Source organism: Rattus rattus, chromosome 14 (assembly GCF_011064425.1).
Source record: "Rattus rattus isolate New Zealand chromosome 14, Rrattus_CSIRO_v1, whole genome shotgun sequence".
In the NCBI taxonomy this organism is placed as follows: Eukaryota; Metazoa; Chordata; class Mammalia; order Rodentia; family Muridae; genus Rattus; species Rattus rattus.
In genome coordinates this window covers 75,950,150-75,970,746 of record NC_046167.1, presented here as the reverse complement: position 1 = coordinate 75,970,746, position 20,597 = coordinate 75,950,150, and the positions used below count along the sequence as shown (strand labels likewise).

Here is a 20,597-nt window from a genome sequence, read left to right as displayed (position 1 = left end):
GGCGGCCCGGCCCCCTCGCGTTGCCCAATGAACGCGCGGCTTCTCCGCTGCTGGCCAATGGCTGCGTTCCGGCCCTTCCATTCAGCGGCGCCGACTGCGGTTAGACAGGGGCCGCGCAGGGGCGCGCGGCCACCAGCGGAGCACCCGGCTCCTGGGGCCGGGGATGGGGGTGGGGGTGGGAGTTGAGGTCTCCCCCACCCCCATCGTGTTGCAGTCCTTCATCGCTGCCCAGTCAGCCTCCCCTCTAGCCTTGTCTCCTTCCGGGCTTCCCTAGGACGCCTTGCCATCCTGAATCTCAAACCTGCGGAATCCGTTCGGTGTCTGAGGTGGGGTGATGAATCTGAGGGAATAGAGACCAAGTAGATGCATTTGGGGATGCTCACAGGATAAGGGAGAGGACCTGGGTGCCTGGCCAGTACGGAAATTAGAAAAGTCCTAACACCTGGAAGCACGTGATTTTCCAATGACTGAATTTCAGAAGAACTGAGAAGTTCTGCAAAGGCGTGCGGGGTGAGGGGAAAGACCTTAACAGCGAGTAAAGTGCTGAGTTGTTAAGACTCTCTGATAAGTAGTTTGGTTATCAGCAGAAAGCAGAAAGGGGCAGACTACTACTATTTAAGCTTTCACATTTCGTGATCTTGGAAATTGGGTTGTTTTTTCGAAACTTGAGGGTGAGACCGGGAGTTCAAAGGTCAGCCTTTTTTTTTTTTTTTAATTTGAAGCTGGCTGAATGTATGGCAAAGTAACCACCTAGATGTATAAAAGTTGTCTTTTCAAATTCCTTACTGTATTTTACTCTTAACCATTTACTGGTTCCCCCTTCCAGGTTTTTACTTCTTTGGTTGCAGTATAGCTGTTTGGATTCTAGGATGAAACTATAGCTTAGCTATGCAAAGCCTCTTCCACTCGGGCGCTTCTCCCTCCGTTTGACTTAATTCTTAAACGTTTTGAACATGGAACCCCGAGGTTTGCAGCGCTCTGCGACCCCACGCCCGCTGTTTGATAGGTTAACTTTTCAGCATCCTAGACAATGGTCCTGACCTGTAAACTCTACCCGTAGGTTTCAGGACGCAATCCCCAGGCTCTCTCTAACAAGCGCTATCTTAATCTCCCCAGCCCCCACCCGCCGCTTCCCCTGTGGTCTGCTTTTTTCATAGAGATGAATTACTTTGGGGATCTAATTGGCCTTGTTTCTGTAACGTTTTAAGAAAGGGAAGAGGAGCCAGTCTAAAAAGACTGCTCGACTTGGGTGGTCAGGGCTGAGGCTGCCCCCAATTTGCCTCATTGCTGATGCATGTGAGTGTGACATTCTCAGCGATAATGTTGTTCCTAATCAATCTACCCTTATTTACATTTGTAAGCTTTGTGGGCTTTAATATGCATGCCCTGTGCAGGGGACCGCTGAGCCACACCGGGTTTGTTAACTTCCAGCTAACTGCAAGGATTCCACAGACCTGAGAGGCAGAGTGGAGGAATCAGGCCTGCTAAGGTGTCTGGCAGTACGGTCCCCTTCAAGGGTCTTTCTGCCTGGTGGCTCCCCAAGTAACGGAGAGCTTAGGGCCTTGACCAGCAGGGGTTGCCAGTCTCTGTGAAGCCAGCGCTGAGTGACCATCCCCTCTTCCAACTCAAGTTCAACTGAAAACATAAACTGTCATTTTTCCCCCTCCCCATCACGATCCAGGACAGATTCCTTCAATGCTCTGGATTCTCTCACTGTCTCCTCCCCTCTGTTCCAGTGCTTCGGATATCCATAGCCCTACCACACACATCCCAAAAATGACATCAGATTGTCCAAGTGCTAGGATGACACTTGAGATAAAACATCTGTCTTTCGAGCTGGGATGTTCCAATGGTTTGAAACTTTGAGTGCCAGCCATATTGAGGTTTAACTTTTCACTGGCTTCTCAGAACTTTGACAATCTTTAAGAGACCCACTATCATGTAGCTCATTTCTGCAGCATATGAGCGAATATAGCCGTAAATATGTTCCAGTTTGACCCTAGGCTTAGTCATAATTTTCCCCATCAAGTTCAAGAGTCTTCCAGAAATTCAAAGAATTGCAAGTATGATACTAAATCCTACGGTATTCTTATTGCAAGGATGGGGTGCAGAGAGAAAGTGGGTGTGGTGATTTGTGGATGGATGTCACAACGGTAGGAGAAAGTGGGGAGGGGGTAGTGTTCTATGTATGGATTGGTAGCCCAGGATACAGGATGTGAGTGATGGGATAGGGCCTTGGCAGTTCTAAGGCAGCTTAGATAAGAGTTAAATCTTAAGCCAATCTGCCACCATTTCACCCCCATTTTCTTTGTAGAGACCAATGTCTGTGTATTTATACAGCCCTGTGCAGCCTGTGTATTTATACAGATTGTGCAAGGAGATGGCAGAAAATGAGCCCAAAAAAGGTTTCAGGGAAGAGGTATAGAAAGATCCAGAAACACAAGAGTGTAAAACCATTGGGCTTGACTCCCCTCACATCTCTCCACCTCCTGTTTCCTGTCCTTACTAACCCCCCAACCAACCCCACCCCCCCCAGGCTGAAGGAAGGGGAACTGCCCTAGCCAAGTTGTCAAAATAATGCTGCTAATTACCTCTGATCTCCTTTAATGGGAAGCTGCTCCCAACTCCACAAAGGAGTAAATGAGAGAGGTCCACAGCACAGACCCAGGAGCCTACAGTGAGCTGGGGGATGGGGAGGGTAGCCAAGAGGAGGTGCCCGCAGAAGGTCCCAGAAATGCCTGAGTCAATCACTGCATGTTTAAATACTTGAAAAATTAGCTTTATGCGGTACCAAAAAGCTACTGATATTCTTTTGCTAAGCATGTCATCAACTGCAGAGCTTTCAATGAACTTGTCAGAAAGATCAGTATGGACCCCTATACCGAGTGCCCGCCCCTCCTCTCTAAATATCTCCTTTGCTATTGTTCCACTCTAATGGATAGAGATGTGTTCTTGAAACACTCAGATCCCAGGCATTTCTCCTCTCCCTTCCATACCTCTCTGTCTGTATCTGCACCCTGCGCTGACTCTGGCAAAAAAAAAAAAAAAAAAAAGCACACAGTGCATTTCAATGTTCCCTGTCTTTGGATCCTGGGTGAAAAAGAAGCTGAGCAACATGATCCCTTTGACCCACTGCTGGAGCAAATTTATTAGAGATATAGGCATGAGAAATGAAAGGGAAGTAAAACAATTCCAGCTTATTGTGTGTCTTTCTTTCATACTCCTAATCCGGTTTACACATCACGCCTACATGTCTCAATGGGGCATTATACACTGTGACAGAGGCTGTAGAAAATAAAAGGTATGTGTATGGGGGGGGAGCGGGACAGGGAAGGTGGGCATTTTAATCCATATTTATCTTACAAATTTCTTATCTGTAGACAATCGAAAGCAATCTGTTAAACAGTCTCTTTTCACAAAACAGTTCCAAATGGCGCTAACTCCTGTTCAAACAGCTTGTCAGATTATGACAGAAATCTATAACCAGAAATTAGATACACTTTCCGCAATGAGTTTAAAAGTAAAGCTAATACTCAAAATTGAGAATTGCTATATTAAGATGGTAGGGTCTATTGGTGTCACCTTAGTTCAACATTTTAATTTTAAAAGATCATGGATTCAAAGGCATTTTATTGCCTGGTAGAAGGACGCTGGGTGACAACTGGAACACACACATTCACCATTGAAAGGCCCTTGTTTTACAACATGGGACACAATGCACCTGAGGCAACAATGTATTCTGAAGAACCACCCAGAAATAATAAGTTACAGTAACAAAGGATGACACCAGAAAGCATTGTCTTGCTTTGTGGAGGCAACTAATTGCGTGTTGAAGTACTGGAGCCAAGAAGAAGAAAAAAATCCGAACACACACAGAAGGATGAAAAATGACTATTGTAGAACAAGACTTCAGTGGTCCAATTATTAACTATTTAGAGGCACCCACAAGACCTCAGTAGTCAAATTATTAACTATTTAGAGGCACCCAGTAAGGGTCTTCATTATTTCTGCCTAGTGCTGAGGGAGGGAAGAAGGATAAAAAGGAAAGATAATCGTCTCACCCTGGTGCAAGACAACATGGGTCTCTGATGTCATTTCTGGACAAGACACTTTATGGTGGTTCTTATGCGACAAACACTGACATCAGAAACACACTAGGCATTTTAAACATGAACTTCAATACATGAAGACAGACATACCACGTGTTACCCAAAGCAATCTTTGGGAACAGGAGGGTCCCTGTGTTGGGACCAACTCATTCCATGAGGGTCTGGATAAGTGAGACCCACTTCCAGGCTCCCCTGAGGCCGCACACAGCGCTCTGGGCATTGCGCCACCCGCCCACCTCTTTAATGGGTGGCAGGCACCAGAGTGCCCGATTCCGTAGGCGCAGGAGTCAGCACACACCCCTCTCCTCTACCCAAGCCAGGCGGTGAACTCAAAGCGCCCTTGGCCTCTTTTCTCCCCACCAACCGCAGCAGGGAGGAGTCCGCGCCTTTGAGAAGGTGCATCTCTCCACTCTAGGTGTTGCGTTCAGCCAGGTGTCTGCGCATGCCGCCGCCAGCTCTACCTGTGGGTGCGTGGGTCCCCTCCAGCTGGCGTCCCCTGCGCCCAGAAAAGGGTCTGCGGCGCGCGCGCGCGCACCCTTGAGCAGCCCCCTGCCCTCCCCCCCGGCGCTGTCAGTCTCGCTACTAGCCCTTCGATAGCCGCGCTGCCTGTGCCGGCCAGTCAGTAGCCACCACCCGGCTCAAAGAGCGGAAGCCAGGGTGGCGACCCTTTCAAGCGTGCAAATGGAATCCCAGGCGACCCCCTCCGTGGGAAATCCCCCCGGAGCCGTTCTCCTAGTGTGCCGCAGCCGGCTCTCCCTGCCGAGTCGGCGTGGGGGTAGGGGTTCCGGCGTGCGAGCTGCAGGCGACTGTGTGGACATGGTCCCCTATCCTGCACCCCGGAGCCGCATCCATCCCGCCGCCTGCTCTCCTCGCCTGCTTGAGTGTAGGGTCCTGGCTAGGAGAGGGGCATCCCCGGAGACCCAGCACACTTACCATAGCCGGCCTCAGCCCCTGGCCGGAGCGCAGCTGCGGATGGCGCGGATGCTGGCCGTGAGGTTCACATCAATTCCTTTTATTAATTTCCCGGGGCCCCCCTTGGCTGGTGCTGCGTGGCTCTCTCTTCTCCCTGTCTCTCTTCTTCTCCCCAAGGCCCTGTCGCCGCGGGTCTCTTTGTCTGCCCTGTCGCCTTCTCTTTCCCCCGTCTTCGTCTTCGTCTTCTCCTCCTCCTCCGTCTTTACAAAAGGAACGGAAAGTGTAAAAACCCCGGCGCGCGGGGCCGCCGCAGGCTTTCGGCGGAGTGCGGCGCGGACTCACAATTACAAGCCTGTTTCTATTAAGCAGGTCCATGGCCCTCGGCGTGGGTGGTCTGCCGCGCCATAGGCAGGACCTGTCAGGGTCACGTGACGGATCCGAAAACTTTACCCCTTTACAATAAACCCAAGGAAGGCAAAGTAAACTGGAGGAACGTGCTATCAGCGCAGCCCTCCTGGGTAAACAGGCTGCCCTCCCAGCCGTCCTGGGAGGCGCCCGGCCTGGCGAGCCCTAGCGAGCTCTGGCCGCCCCCTGAGCGCCCCCCGCGGCTGCAGTGCGGGGGGTCCCCGGGGCCCTCTCGGTCGCCAGCCGGCGCTCCCCTCTCAGAGTGGCTGCCTTCCTTTTGGCAGTGGTTCCAGAACCCTGGTTTGGGGAGGAGGATGTGCTGAGCGAGCGAGGAAGTGCGTTTTAGCATCTTCCGCAGCCTCAAAGGGGGGTGGGGGCGCTCCCAGGGCTACCAAAAGACAGCACCTTACCCTTCCCTGCTCGCATAGCCAGGACGCGCTGAGAGGCTGTCAGTGGTCCAGTTAATAATCTCCAGGCCCACAGTAGGGTCGTGGGTTTATCATTATCTCTATAGGAAAAGAGACCTATCAGAGTACTGGGATGGGGAGGGGTGTTGTTTTGTTGTTTTGTTTTTTGTTGTCTGTCTGGGGAAGCCACTTCTGAAGACACCAAGGTGGGGCTCCTTGGAATCTAAGCTGGGAAACTGGCTGAGGGATCATAATTGATATTTGCTTCCTTTCCCCTCCAATTACGGTGGTTTTTGGGGGATACCACCCAAATGATCCCACCCACGCTGCCTTCCTGTACCGGGCAATCTCCGGTGATTGGTTTGGGGTGGAGGTGCTGGTGGGTCCTGCCTCTCCCCTTGAATTACAAGGGCCGATTCAGATTAGAGCAGCATGTGTTTGTTAAACTCCTGGGTACACTGTGTTTCACATAGAGCTGGGGGATGGCGTTTATAAAGACAATTATAGATGGGAAGGCAAGGGGGTCACGGGAAGGCAAGGGGTCAAGAGAAGGCAAGGGGTCAAGGTGACACCTTAACAAGAATTCACTAGATGGTCTTCCAGCAGAGCTACCTGACCAACCTTTGTATGTTAGGTAGGTAGGCAAACCCCCACCATTGAGCCACACCCTGGCTCCCAAAACCAGCCTGTGGGCTCTTACTTCAAGCTGACTGTGATTAGGTGTGTGTGGGGACATGCCTAAGCCCACAAATTATTAAATAATAATAATCCCGGGAGTTACCATTTATCCCTCCCCACGAGATGATATTTTTAATAGGGTCATTTGAGTTCCCAGAATGTTTGCACTTGAAGAGCTTTAATTAAGGTTCGGAATGCTGGACAAACCTGTGAATAAGGCTGGTGTAGGAATAGGTTTCATGCCAACCAGCGTTAGTCAAAATGAACTAAAATGAGTATTAACTAAACACTGGACTCTGAGTCATAGCTGAAGAAAAGAAAGAAAGAAAGAAAAAGAGAGAGAGAGAGAGGAAGAAAAGCAGATAGGGAGGCAGAGAGAGAAGAAGGGGAGGGAGGGAAGAGGAGAGGGAAGAAGGAAGGAAAAAAGGAAAAGAAGGGGAGAGAGACTGAAAACAAATTAGAGGGAAAAGAAGAAGGAAAGATGGGAGAGGAAAGAAACAAGGGGGAGAGAGAGAGAACACGAAAGGGAAAAGGAGGGAAAGGAAGTCAAATAAGAAATGGGGGAGTAGAAAGAAAGGGAGTGAGGAAGAAAAAAGAAAGGTGGGAGAGGAACCCTTTCCCCACAAGGCAACAAAAGCAGACCTGTATCTCCCTTGACATGGTATCTAAGACTCTCCCTCTTCATCTGTGAGAAGACTGCAGAAGAAATAGCTCTATTTCCAAATAGAAATATCTAGAATATAAAAGATAAAGGAGCTAAGAAAAATAAAGGGCTATGTAAAGGGCCTTTGGATGCCCCTAGTAAAAAGCTGTCAGCTCTGCTAGCTTGGTGGGAAAAATTCTGTGCGTGCGTGTGTGTGTGTGTGTGCGTGTGTGTGTGTGTGTGTGTGTGTGTGTGTGTTGTTAATGCAGTTGGTGTTTCAAGGGAGGAGGTTAAATGAAGACCCTCAGACCTTTGCTTGTAGCACTTTTGGCTACTTGCTCCTTTTAAATTTGCTTAAGGCTGTTAAGGACACACTCATTTGTGGGGGGTGGGGAGTGGTGTGTGTTGAGTGCATGGTCAGTGATCTGTGTGATACTAGAGGCTTCTTTGGCGCTCAGTTTCCAAATACAGAAGTCAGCATAGGGTCTTGGAAGAGGTCTGGGCACGGAGGGACACAGCAAAGCATCTCCATTGGGAGTGGAAGGTAAGACACAGACACACAGCTTTTGTGACCTTAGTGAAAACACAAGTCCTTTATCCATCTAACCGAAATATATGTGTTCCTATTTTAGTCTCCTACCTAAAAATTGGGGAAAACTGTTTTCAGTGAAGATACTTGAACCCGGGCAAGGATGAGATAGCAAGACAGTAAGAAGCAAGCCTTTGGTGCTTGAAGAGCAAACTGAGAACAGGGTAGGTGAACCCACAAACAGCCTCTTCTAGAGCTACCTGCTCTTTTCTTCCCTTTGGAATCAAGAGCGGTCCAGGGGAGGGTAGTGTTGGCTGCAGTTCACTCATGTATATTACTTTTGGCATCCTTGAGGCCCCAGCAAAGGGGCCTTTCTCCTCAACAGGTTACTTCAGAAATCTGACATTGCCTATGTCCCATCCCTTCCAGAAAGCCAACCTCACAGCCACCCAGTCTGACAACCCATTTGGCATGGAGGTGTTAATGACTGACAGTACCAGACAGTCTCAGCTCAACTCAGGCTTGTCTGGACTGATAAGAAACTGGCATGGAGGCGTTAATGGCTGATGAGCTACTAGGCTGTACAGGTTAACTTGGTTTGTTAGAACCTACCCAGAAGAATAACTCACAGAGTGGAGATCCCAGCACAGGGCCAGATGGAGACTGGAGGCATCAGAGAAGACTTTTGAAGCTGATCTAGAAACAGACCACACAGAGGCCCGGTCAAACCTCTACCTGTCTTTCTGAATATTTTTGGCTAATTGAGATGCTGTCGTCCTGTGCACCCACATCCACACATGCACATGCCCTCGTGGCCTAAGCACTTCTATCCCTTTGTCCTCTATCCAGAGTGAGCTCTAACACCTGGAAAGCTTTCAAGTGACTGGCAGGTTCCGAAAGGGACACTTGCCCACATCAGAATGGATACCACTCTTGCCCAGAGTTGGTGATTGTACCATACTGGACACACTACGGGTGTGGCATCACCTTTGATTCTGGTGTCAGACATGTCCTCACAAGCTTTCTGGAAAGCATTCTTGCTCTGTGCATGGATCCCAGCTCTACAGTGACAGCCCCCAACCCCCATAGCAGCTTCTTCCCTGGGAAAGAGATAGTCACAAGCTGCTAAGCCAACTGGTAGAATGAAGGCTTTGAGGACCAAAGGGGTAGCTAAGAAATGTTCAAAGGTGAATGTGTTTGTCACAACCCCGAGTCAGAGGAAACAAACAAATGAATTACCAAAAGAGTCAAGAGAATCATTTAAACACCAAGAACAAAAAGAAGGGAAACGAGATTTCTGACCGACCAAGCAATGGTGTGGTGTGAATAGAAAACCAAGACAAACAGCTGGGAAAGGAGGGTAGAAGCAGAGTAGATCCTGGGGTAGGAGGAAGCTGGTAGAGGTGTCTGCAGTGTGCAAAACAAACTGAAAAAACAATCCATGGTGATTTCACAGCAGGAAGAAGCTAGTAGGGCCAGGGATGTGGCTTAGTAGAGTGTGTGTGCTTGTTTGCCTAGTGTGCACAAAGCCTGGGTCTGATCTACAGGACAGCATCAACTGAGTCTAATGACACATGCTTGTAATCCCAGAGGCAGGAGGAGCAGTAGTGGGTCAGGGTTGTCCTCTAGTACATAGAGAGTTCAACGAAAGCCTGAGATATATGAGAAGCTATCTCAAAAAGAAAAAGAAGACCTAAAGATGGTAACTTGCCCTGTGTCCTCCAATGGGGAGAGAGAGAGAGAGAGGGGTATCCTTCTTAAAAGGACATCATAAGGGGTATGCTAATGACTTCATCTTGACTTGACCTTCCCAAAGTCCCCATCTTTAAAAGCACATTCTGAATTAATGACAGTTAAGACTTCACATGTGTGCCTTTGAGAGAAAGAACTCAGCCCATAGCAGAACCTAAAACTGGGTCTGAAAGACAAATTCATTTGAAGGGAGGAGTTGGAGCAGACTACAATTGGGCCCTTCTTGATATCCAGTGCTGAAGAACTGGTCCACCATCTCTCTGAAAACCATCCACACTTCCATGAAGCTGACACATTCCCTAGGAATGCTGTGTTGTTTAAGAAAATTTAGGCTTTAGGCATCCCCCCCAGCTTTTTTTTTTTTAAACTAAAAACAAAACAAAAAAAAAAAAAAAAAACCAAAAAAAAAAAAAAAACCACTCCAAGTCTTGTTATGAAACTATCGTCTTCTTCATTGACTTCAGTAAGTTCTTTAACCAAGTACTAAGTGGCTTCCAAAGCTGGTTGCTCATCAAACAAATGACCTAAGGAGTTAAAAAAAAAAAAGATAAAGACAAAAATCAACTATTCTCCATTGCTCTCCCCATCCTAGGGATGTAGAACAGAATCTCAGACCCGGACATAAACATCTTAAAAACAAATTTCCTCTAGAGCAGTTACATAGGGAAATGACTATGGTGTGTTATACATGGTTGCCCATGGTAAAACGATGACACTTTGGTATATGTCTGAGGCTTTCATAATGAAACAACAATGTGAAGGTAAAATCATCCTTCGGATGATTCAGCCATGCAATGACTACGTCTGTCATGGTGTCTCCTACTATAGGCCAGCCACACTGTACTAATGCTTACACAGTCATTGAAGGAAAAATTTATTTTTGGTGCTTACCACCATGCCTGATGACCAGAGCTTGAGCCAAGAATTCCACGTGGTGTAAGGAGATAAATGACTCTGGCTTACTGTTCTTGTACCTCTACATGAACACCCCCCCCCACACACACACAGACACACACACACTAAATAAATAAATAAATAAATAGGTAAGAAGCTTTAAAAAAAAGAGAAAACATCAATGGATTTCGGCTATTTTTGTGCTATTTTGCACAGTCCTCTGTTAGAGGCTTGGAATGTGGGGGCAATGGAAAAGTTATCTTTCTGAAAAACAGTAAGAAATACTTTTTTTTTTAATTAAGAAGATTATCAAAACTGAGGTCATGGCCTCTATCAATAGGAGCAAGACAGTAAAACACAAACGGGACAGAATCTGAATGTCTATATAAGTAGGAACGTAGTAGTGTGGGGACACACAATGGAATTCTACACACAGCTAGAAAGACGCAAGCTCCAGCTTCCCTTTGAGAGCATAGGACAAACATCAGGAGCATGACCACAGTAAAAATAAATAAATACATAAATAAATAGGGTCAGGAGCAAGTCTCCTGTATTAATCAGAGCTCCCTGCAGGACCAGAGATGACATAATGAATAGAAAATGAGTGCATGCACACTGCACACTCACACAAACATGCACGTATGCACAGATTCATATATGGGATTTATCGTATGGGCTTGCACGGTGTAGTCTGGGTAGTCCAATAGTGGCTGTCTCGTGACTGAAAAGATGGGAACCTGGTAGCCTTTCAGTCTACTGGATTGGATGTCTCAGCAGCCCTGAACTGGTGCTGAAGTTCTGGAGGATTCCTGGAGAGCAGCTAGTGTTCAGTCTACCTTGGAATCCTGACAATGCTGGATTTCATCTTGGCCACAGTGACAGGATAAACAAAGTTTCCAACAAGAGTGAGGGTAAACGGACAAAAAAACAAAAAAACAAAACAAAAAAAAAAAAACCCCAAAGAGTCTTTCTTCCGTGTCTTATTATATGGGCTGCCTCCAGGAGTGAGGTCAATATGTAGGGCAAATCTCCCTACTTCAAATAATTAAGAAAATCCCTCACAGGAGTGCCCAGCAGCTTGGGTTTTAGTTAATTCCAGATGTAGTCAACTGAGAGTAGCCATCCTATCTCCCATGAAGAGGTGCATAAATTCCATTGCGTAAGAGTTCTAGAGAGAAGCAAGGAATTTGGGAAACTCATTTGGGAAAGCTATTAGCCCTGGAAGTGTTTTTGTGGAACATCAAAGGTAATTCAATTTGTTTATTTATCAATTATCGACTTGATGTTTTGAGACAGAGTTCAAGCTGGCTTGAAACTTGCAACTGTGGCCCAGGCTGGCTTCAATTTTGTTCCAGTCTTCCTATTTTCCCTGTTCTGAGCACTAGGGTTACAGACACCTCTCCTCATTCCTGACTTCAAAAGTAGTTTGTTTTAAAAAATTTGAGGTGGGCACAGTGGTGCACACCTGGAATATCCCAGAAGGGGAGGAGAGTGTGAGTTCAAGGCATGCTGAGCAACACAGCAAGACAATATCAACCAATCAATCAATTAACCAAACAAAAAACGAATAAGGAAAGAAATAATAAATAAAAAGCATAAATTGGTTATAATAATTTGGTGTGATCTATTTATTTCATAATGAAAGTTTTGTTTTGTCTTTTTTTTCTTTTTTTTTTTTTTTTTTTTATTAACTTGAGTATTTCTTATTTACATTTCAAATGTTATTCCCTTTCCCGGTTTCCGGGCAAACATCCCCTAGTCCCTCCCCTCCCCTTCTTTATGGGTGTTCCCTCCCCACCCCTCCCCCATTGCCGCCCTCCCCCAACAATCACGTTCACTGGGGTTCAGTCTTAGCAGGACCAAGGGCTTCCCCTTCCACTGGTGCTCTTACTAGGATATTCATTGCTACCTATGAGGTCAGAGTCTGCGGTCAGTCCATGTATAGTCTTTGGGTAGTGGCTTAGTCCCTGGAAGCTCTGGTTGCTTGGCATTGTTGTTCATATGGGGTCTCGAGCCCCTTCAAGCTCTTCCAGTTCTTTCTCTGATTCCTTCAACGGGGGTCCTATTCTCAGTTCAGTGGTTTGCTGCTGGCATTCGCCTCTGTATTTGCTGTATTCTGGCTGTGTCTCTCAGGAGAGATCTACATCCGGCTCCTGTCGGCCTGCACTTCTTTGCTTCATCCATCTTGTCTAATTGGGTGGCTGTATATGTATGGGCCACATGTGGGGCAGGCTCTGAATGGGTGTTCCTTCAGTCTCTGTTTTAATCTTTGCCTCTCTCTTCCCTGCCAAGGGTATTCTTGTTCTCCCTTTTAAAGAAGGAGTGAAGCCTTCACATTTTGATCATCCGTCTTGATTGTTTTGTCTCTTAAAAGTCATCCTTGTCACTTTCTCCTCTCCCTCCTTCTTTTCTGCTCCCTCCTTTTCTTCCTAGATCAAAGCAAGATCTAGCCAGGAGTGAACGTGACACAGTAACGTAAGAGTTGCAAAGGAGCTGAGGAGCACAGATGTTGCCACAGGAGCAGAGAACAATGCACTCAAGCCCCATCTCCCATACTGTCATAGAGTGAGAGGCATACTAGGCAGAGGAATGGAAGACTGTTGACCAAGCTAAAAGAGATGAGAAATGTGCAATATAATATATAGGCAATATAAGCAATAATGCATATATATTCACACTGGAGGGCCAAGAAGTATGAGCTGCAGAAGTCAGTCAGCCTATCAGTGGAGTCAGAAGTGTGAATTGCAGAAGTCAGTCAGCCTATCAGTGGAGTCGTCTTTTGATCATCACGTCACATCACATCGGTGGTTTTGTATGAGTCAGGTGATTTTCTTTATTGAGCATACTGCTTGGTGTTATAAATATGAGACGTAGTAAAAAAAAAAAATCCATGAAGTCATGTCCTTAGCCTCTTTGTTCACATTGATGAATCCATTTAGCCATGGAGGATATGACAGGGAGATTGCTTTAGCAATAATCAGTGACGGATAACCACTTCGCTGGAGAATGCAAAAGCGTTGAGGTTTCAAATGATTCATGCAATTCCTGCTGATCCTAATACCATGCCTGTGGTAGTTTGAGTAGGAATGGCCCCGTAGACTCGTGTGTTTGAATGCTTCACCCATAGAGAGTGGCACTATTAGAAGACATGGCTTTATTGGAGGAGATGTGTCACTGTGGGGGCAGGCTTGGAGGTCTCCTATGCTGAAGCTACACCCAGTGTGGCTCACCGTCTCCTCCTGCTGCCTGCAGATGTAGACCTCTCAGCTCCTTCTCCAGCACCATGTCTGCCCGCACGCTGCCATGCTTCCTGCCACGGCAGCAATGAACTAAATCTCTGAAGCTAAAGTCAACTCCAATTAAACGTTTTCCTTTATAGGAGTTGCGATAGTCACGGTGTCTCTTCACAGCAGTAAAACTCTATGACAATGCCCTTGCTCAGCCATTATGGACTCTCTGAAATCATGTATTAGGGGGTCTCTAAAGTAGCAGAGCTTATAGAATGAATCTCTCTCTGTCTCTCTCTCTCTCTCTGTCTCTCTCTGTCTCTCTCTGTCTCTCTCTGTCTCTCTCTCACACACATACATAAGGATTTATTGATACTCTCTCACATATAATATTCTCATATATATGCATATGAAGGGAATTTATTGGAATGACTTACAGGCTATAGCCCAGCTAATCCAACGATATCTGGCTGTGAACAGAAAGTCCAAAAAAATCCAGTATTTGCTCAGTCCACAAGACTGAATGTTTCAGCTGGTCTTCAGGATATGCTAGAATCCCAAAGAAGAAGGTTCTAGTGCTAATGATGTCATGCAGGAATGGATATGCTAGCAAGGCGAGGGCAAGCAGGTCACGAGCAAAAGCTTTCTTCCTTCATGCCCTTATATAGACTTCCAGCAGAAGATGTGGGCCAGGTTAAACATGCATCTTCCCACCTCTGAACCCCAAGATCTGGATCAAAGGTATTTGCCTTCCCACTTCAAAGGTCTGGACCTGAAATGTATTCACCCACTTCAAACTAATGCCAAACTAATCTCTGGCACATGTACCCTCCATTTCTGGATTGTAGTCCACTCCAGATGAAGTCAAGTTGACAAGCAAGAATAGTCACCATAAACCATAAGCCCAAATTAAATGTCTCCTTTTGTAACTTGCCTCGGTCATGGTGTCTTATCATAATAATAGAGAAGTAACTAAGACATTAAAAAAACTAACTTATTTTATGAGCATGAATTTTTTTTTCTGAAAGTCTGTGTGTGGTTAGTGTCCACAGAGGCCAGGGTCAGGTGTTGGCTCACCTGGAACTAAAGTTATAAATGGTCATGAACTACTATCTGGGTGAGGGGAATTGAACCCAGGTCCTCTGCAAGAGTAGCCCATGCTCTTAACCACTGAGCCATCTCTCCGGCCCCTAGGGCTCTCCAACTTTTTAAGTTATAGTACTCGACTTTGAACGCACCTATGTTGGGGGAATGTGTGTAACATTTACATTCTTTTTTTTTTTTTTGGAGCTGAGGATCGAACCCAGGGCCTTGTGCTTGCTAGGCAAGCACTCTACCACTGAGCTAAATCCCCAACCCCTAACATTTACATTCTTAATATTGTGAATTTACTTATTAAAAAGAGCTGGGTGTAGTGTGGTGGTGCATACCTTTAATCCCAGCACTGGGGAGGCATAGACAGGTGGATCTCTGGGGGTTCAAGGCTAGCCTTGTCTACAAAGGGAGTTCCAGGATAGCTAGAGTTACACAATAAGAGACCCTGTCTTTTGGGGTTTGGTTTTTTTTTTTGTTTTTGTTTTTTTTTTGTTTTTTTTTTTTTTGTTTTTGTTGCTGTTTTAAAAGTCATTTTAAAAACTTATTAAAAATGAAAACTTCCTGTAAAACTTCCAAAGAAAAACATTTTGAGTTCTTTCATTTCTTTAAAATATCAGTTTTGATGCTGAAAATGGCTTATACATAGTCTCAAGTGTGACCTGACAGATATCATTTGGAAATAACTTAGTGCCAGGGACTTAGCTTAGGTAAGGTGGAGTCCTTTCCTGCTGTGCTAGTGACTTTTTGTCTTGATAGAATACCTTGGCAAAAAGCAACTTGGGAGAGAAGGGATACACTTCCACTCCCACCTCAAGATCATAATCCATCAGCAAGAAATATGCAGGCAGGAAGCTGAGCAATAGCCTTTCACAGAAGCCATGGAGAAATGCTGCTTACTGGGCTCTCACCAGCGAATGCCCAGTCTGAATGCTTCTACTGCCTAATCTCACCTGCCTACGGACGTCACCATCCACAGTGGGCTGGGCCCTCCTACATCATTAGCAATCAAAAAAATGCCTCACAGACATGCACAGAAGCCAATCTGATGAAGGTAATTCTTCAGTTGACATCCTCTTCTAAGGTGTCTCTGTGTTGTGTCAAATTGGCAATATATTGAGGATCAAATTCAGGAAGAAGAAGGAGGAGGAGGAGGAGGAGGAGGAAGAAGAAGAAGAAGAGGAGGAGGAGGAGAAGGAGGAGGTGGTGGCGGAGGAGGAGGAGGAGGAGGAAGAAGAGGAGGAGGAAGAGGAAGAGAAAGAAGAAGGAGGAGGAGGAGGAGGAGGAGGAGGAGGAGGAGGAGGAGGAGGAGGAAGAAGAAGAAGAAGAAGAAGAAGAAGAAGAAGAAGAAGAAGAAGAAGAAGAAGAAGAAGAAGAAGAAGAAGAAGAAGAAGAAGAAGAAGCAGCAGCAGCAGCAGCAGCAGCAGCAGCATTTTTTAATCCCAGTCCTTGGGGAGAAAAAAGCAAGAAGATCAGAAATCAAGGTCTACCTTAGCCGGTCTAGGCTGGGCTATACCAGAAACCTAACTGAAAAAAATGACATATCTTATGGCAAAATAAATAGATCTCTGTATTTCTATGTGTTCTTTCTCCAGAGCTAAAATGACAAAGTGCCACATAGTAGATGTCTTGAAACAACAGAAAAAAAGTGTTCCTTATAGTCTCTGCCCTGAGCTTCAAAATCCACATCCAGCTGTCAACCACATTCGGGGATGTGGGCGAGTGAGATCCAGACAGTATCTTCTAAGTCCCACATACTCATTAGTGCCGAGTTCATTGTAAATCCAGGAGTATCTGTCATGAGATCCTTGGACCTCTTCCCTTCTTGACATGACCTGCACCAGCTAGGATTTTGGACACATTGACAGAACCCCAAAAGTAGTAATCAAGGTAAAGGACTTCTATTTATTATGTCCTGAACCTACTGATAGGTGATTCAGGATGAATCCAGCAGCCCCAGACGACTTCTGCTTGCATCTCAAAGGTAAAAATGTGTGATGGTAGCTTTGTCAATTCGACAAACCTAGAATTATATGGGGATGAAAGCCTCCATGAGGGAAAGTCTACATTGGATTAGCCTGTGATGTATGCAGAGGATTGTCTTACTTAAGTTAACCAATATGAGAAGCCCCAGCCCACTGTGGGTAGCACCATTCCCTTGGCAGGGTCCTGAACTGTTTGAGCGGAGAAAATGAGCAGAGCAAAAGCAAGGAAGCGAGTGTGCATTCATTCATTGCTCTCTGCTTTCCACTGTGGGTGTAACGTGACTAGCTGTTTGAAGTTTCTGATTTGGTTTCCCCCAATTACTGACTGTAATCCGGAAGGAGAGAACTAACTCTCCCTAGTTGTCCTTTAAACTCCACACGACCACCCCCAAACACTGAAAACCTAAAGAGAAATCTGTGACAGATTTGTGTATAAATATAGGAGATTACTAGGAGCCTCCTCAGTTTTAGGATGGCCTAAATCCCAACGGTATAGCCAGTGATTTCATAAAACAAAGCCCTTTATCAGGGTCTAACACAATGTTCTTGCCGGTCCACAGAAACGATGCCGGAGGGACTAGCAAAATTTCTTGCTGGGCTTCAGTGTAAAAACTCAGCTATTTCAGAAAATTCCTTGCTGACTCCAGATAGCCCATACTCTGTGCCCCTTAGTTCTGAGACAACCCTCTTCTAATTGCATTTAAGCTCGGATGGTTCAGGCCTGCCTTAGACTCTGTGCAGATTCATTAAACCTCCTTTCTCACTGAGCCCTGGCCACAGGCACTGTTCATTTGGAAGTTCAGTCAAAAGCTCTCAGAGCTTCGCTACTCGGCACAAAGTTGTCCTGTATTTGGCCAACTGACTGTTGAATAATTGGCACCACTTTCAATGCCAACCCGAAAGAAACAACGAAGGCAAGGACTGCGGTGCCCAGGAGCCAGGAAGGACACACTGGTTTTCCGTGAGTACTGCTGTGCGTGGGATGGGTGGTCCGTGTATTTACTGAGGGGCAGAGAGAGCTAGTCTGGTACAGGGTCAAGGTCCAGAAGGGATGCTTGGGAAACAGATGGATCTTGTTCTGTACTACTAGTACGTGACCTGAGAGAGGTTAGCACTCTCACGTTTTTATTATAAAGCCCTAAAAATATTAGCTTTCTCGGAGATTTGTTATAACTTGGTAAAGGGAATAATAAACAGAAAAGTGTGACGCGCACAGCCAGCACTCGGTAAGTGGTGATTATTTTTTGAATATCTCATGTCAGGGGGCAGTAGATGTGGGTGGCAGGGCTCTTTCTCTTACCCCCTTACAGCATACAGGCCTGGCATCTATATTTCTTTCCTTCAGGGTTCTCTTCTCCTTCTTTTCTGGCCCTCACACACAGGCTGGAACAGTGGTTCTCGACTTGTGGGTCACAACCCCTTTGGGGGGGTCACCTATCAGACAGTTACATCGTGACTCATTACAGTTGAAAAATTACAGTTATGAAGTAGCAACGAAATAGTTTTATGATTAGGGGTCACCACAGCTTGAGGAACTGTATTTAGAGGGTCATCACAGGTTCGAAGGATGTAGTACCGGAATGACTCTGAAAGCCCCCTTCGGGTTGGACTGACTAATGGAGACGCCCTCCAACCCTTTTGCTTTTTACAGTCACTCTGTCTCCTGCTTTGTGCTTGGTGCCTGAATCTAGGGGAGTCCCGTAGTGTACAAAGACGACTTCTGTATCAACTGTTTTGCCATCCCAACAACTTGTCTTCAGATCCTTCAGGGCACCCTGTAAAAGACGGTCTCCTTGACAGTGACCAGAGGATTTGCATCATGGATGCCGCTGGACTTGGATCTGCGCGCTTAGTAAGGCGCCATTCTGAAAAAAAAAAAAAAAAAAAACAAAAAAACAAAAAAACAAAAACCCGGGGAACTTTACTGTAAGACAAGATGCCTTTAAGTAACCAAATCTGCCCCTTTGTTTTCTGCCACCGCCATGCCATCCAGACTGAGGAAGACCCGGAAACTCCGGGCCCAAGTAAGCCACGGCCATGGTCGTATCGGTAAGTACCACAAGCACCCAGGAGGCCGCGGGAACACTGGAGGCATGCATCACCATAGGATCGACGTTGACCAATATCATCCAGGTTACTTCGGGAAAGTTGGTATGTGGCATTACCACTTGAAGAGGAACCAGAACTTCTGCTCAGCTGTCAACCTGGAATAGTTATGGACGTTGGTCAGCAAGCAGACATGGGTCAATGCAGCAAAAAAACAAGACTGGAACTGTTCCCATCATTGATGTTGTTCGATCAGTCTTCCACAAAGTTCCGGGGAAGGGAAAGCTCCCTAAGCGACCTGTCATCGTGAAAGCCAAAGTCTTCAGCAGAAGAGCTGAAGAGATTAAGGGTGTTGGAGGTGCCTGTGTTCTGGTGGTTTAAAGCCACTTCCGGGGTTAATTAAATGCTAACATTTTCCACGCAGCCTGAGTAAAAACAAACAGACAAAACAAAGCAAAACAAAAGAAAAGAAAGTAACCAAATCTAAAACTGACCTTTTCTTAATCAGCACAGGGGAGCCAAAGGCTAATTGTTCAGGATTGGTTATCATAGACACACACTTCTCCTTTACAGCGGGAATTCCAGATCTCCCACTTGCCAATCTTTTCACCTTAACAGAGGATTTTATTAAGTGTGTGTAGACACAGTCTCAGAAGTTTGGATGACAGCGTCTCTTTAAGTGTAAGTATCTTCTTGTGTTTTGAGGTGGGCTGTCATGTAGTCCAGGTTGGTCTGCAGCTTACTCTCTGTGTAGACAAGGATGACCTTGAGCTCTTCATTCTCCCACGTCTACCTCCCCAGTGCTGGGATTACAGGTGTGTAACACCATGGCAAGCTAGCGTCTTTTTTCTTTTTTTTTTTCTTTTTTCAATAAGGCATTGCCATATAATCCAGGCGAGTCTAGGGCTTTTGATCCTCCCTTAAGAAAACCAGTAAGACTCTGTGTGTGTGTGGCTGAGGAAACAGGTAAAATGCACACAAACATCCAGTTAAAAGTTACTTAAAAGATACTTAGGAGCTGGAGAGTTGGCTCAGCAGTTAAGAGCACTTTTTGCCTTTTTGCTGTTGCAGACAATCAGGGTTCTATTCCCAGTGTGCTCTCTCTCTCTCTCTCTCTCTCTCTCTCTCTCTCTCTCTCTCACACACACACACACACACACACACACACACACACACACACACAGAGCACACCGCACTCAAGTGCATCTCAAAAGTCTGTAACTCCAGCCCCAGGGAATCTGACGCCCTCTTCTGAATTCCACGGGCACCAGGATCATACATACATGCAAACAAAACACTCGTACATATAAAATGATAAGGTAAACAAATATAAAAAGAAATAAAACAAACAAACCAATAAGCTGTGTAGATGCTGGAGAGACAACTCAGTATGTAAAACCTGAGGTCAGAGAACCTCTACATAAAAAGCCAGGTGTAGCTGTGCAGACCTGGGACGCTGGTGCTGTGCCGGACGATGTACATGATGTTAGTGTTGCTCACTGTACTAACTTCCTGTAGGAGCAAGGCCCGCCAGAGACCGCCCCCTGTTTGAGCTAAGGAGCTGCACAGATTCTGGGTTAACACTTCTCAGCACTCATGGTCCACTGAACTCAGGGCACACCTGTGGCAACGTACACACAAAGAGAGAAGAAGACTAAGGAAAGAAATCCCGATGCTATCCATCATTGAGGGAAGTCATGGCAGGAACTCAATACACAAACCTGAAGGTAGGAACTGAAAGCAGGGAATGCTGTTTACTGGCTCAACCATCTACTTATCTTATGCAGTCCAGGGCTACCTGCGTAGGGAATGGTGCCACCCATGGTGACCACCACCACCACCACCCATGTCTCTTTACACCCCTCTCTGTCTGGCACTGTCACCTGACTTGCTACCCACAGACAGATACGCAGAATAA

General features: G+C 46.2%; 1 protein-coding gene and 1 pseudogene across 1 annotated transcript in view; one reads left to right on the top strand and one right to left on the bottom strand.

The window, feature by feature from the left end:
* The window catches only part of Ptch1 (patched 1), a 63,984-nt gene extending 58,672 nt beyond the window's left edge, over nt 1-5,312 (bottom strand). Inside the window, exon 1 of the mRNA XM_032884189.1 lies at nt 5,043-5,312. Coding sequence (XP_032740080.1) covers nt 5,043-5,045 — 3 coding nt within the window. The 5' untranslated portion in view covers nt 5,046-5,312. The remainder of the gene's footprint in view (nt 1-5,042) is intronic.
* Nucleotides 5,313-18,615: 13,303 nt separating this feature from the next.
* On the top strand, nt 18,616-19,060 carry LOC116883262 (annotated as a pseudogene).
* Nucleotides 19,061-20,597: the final 1,537 nt, after the last annotated feature.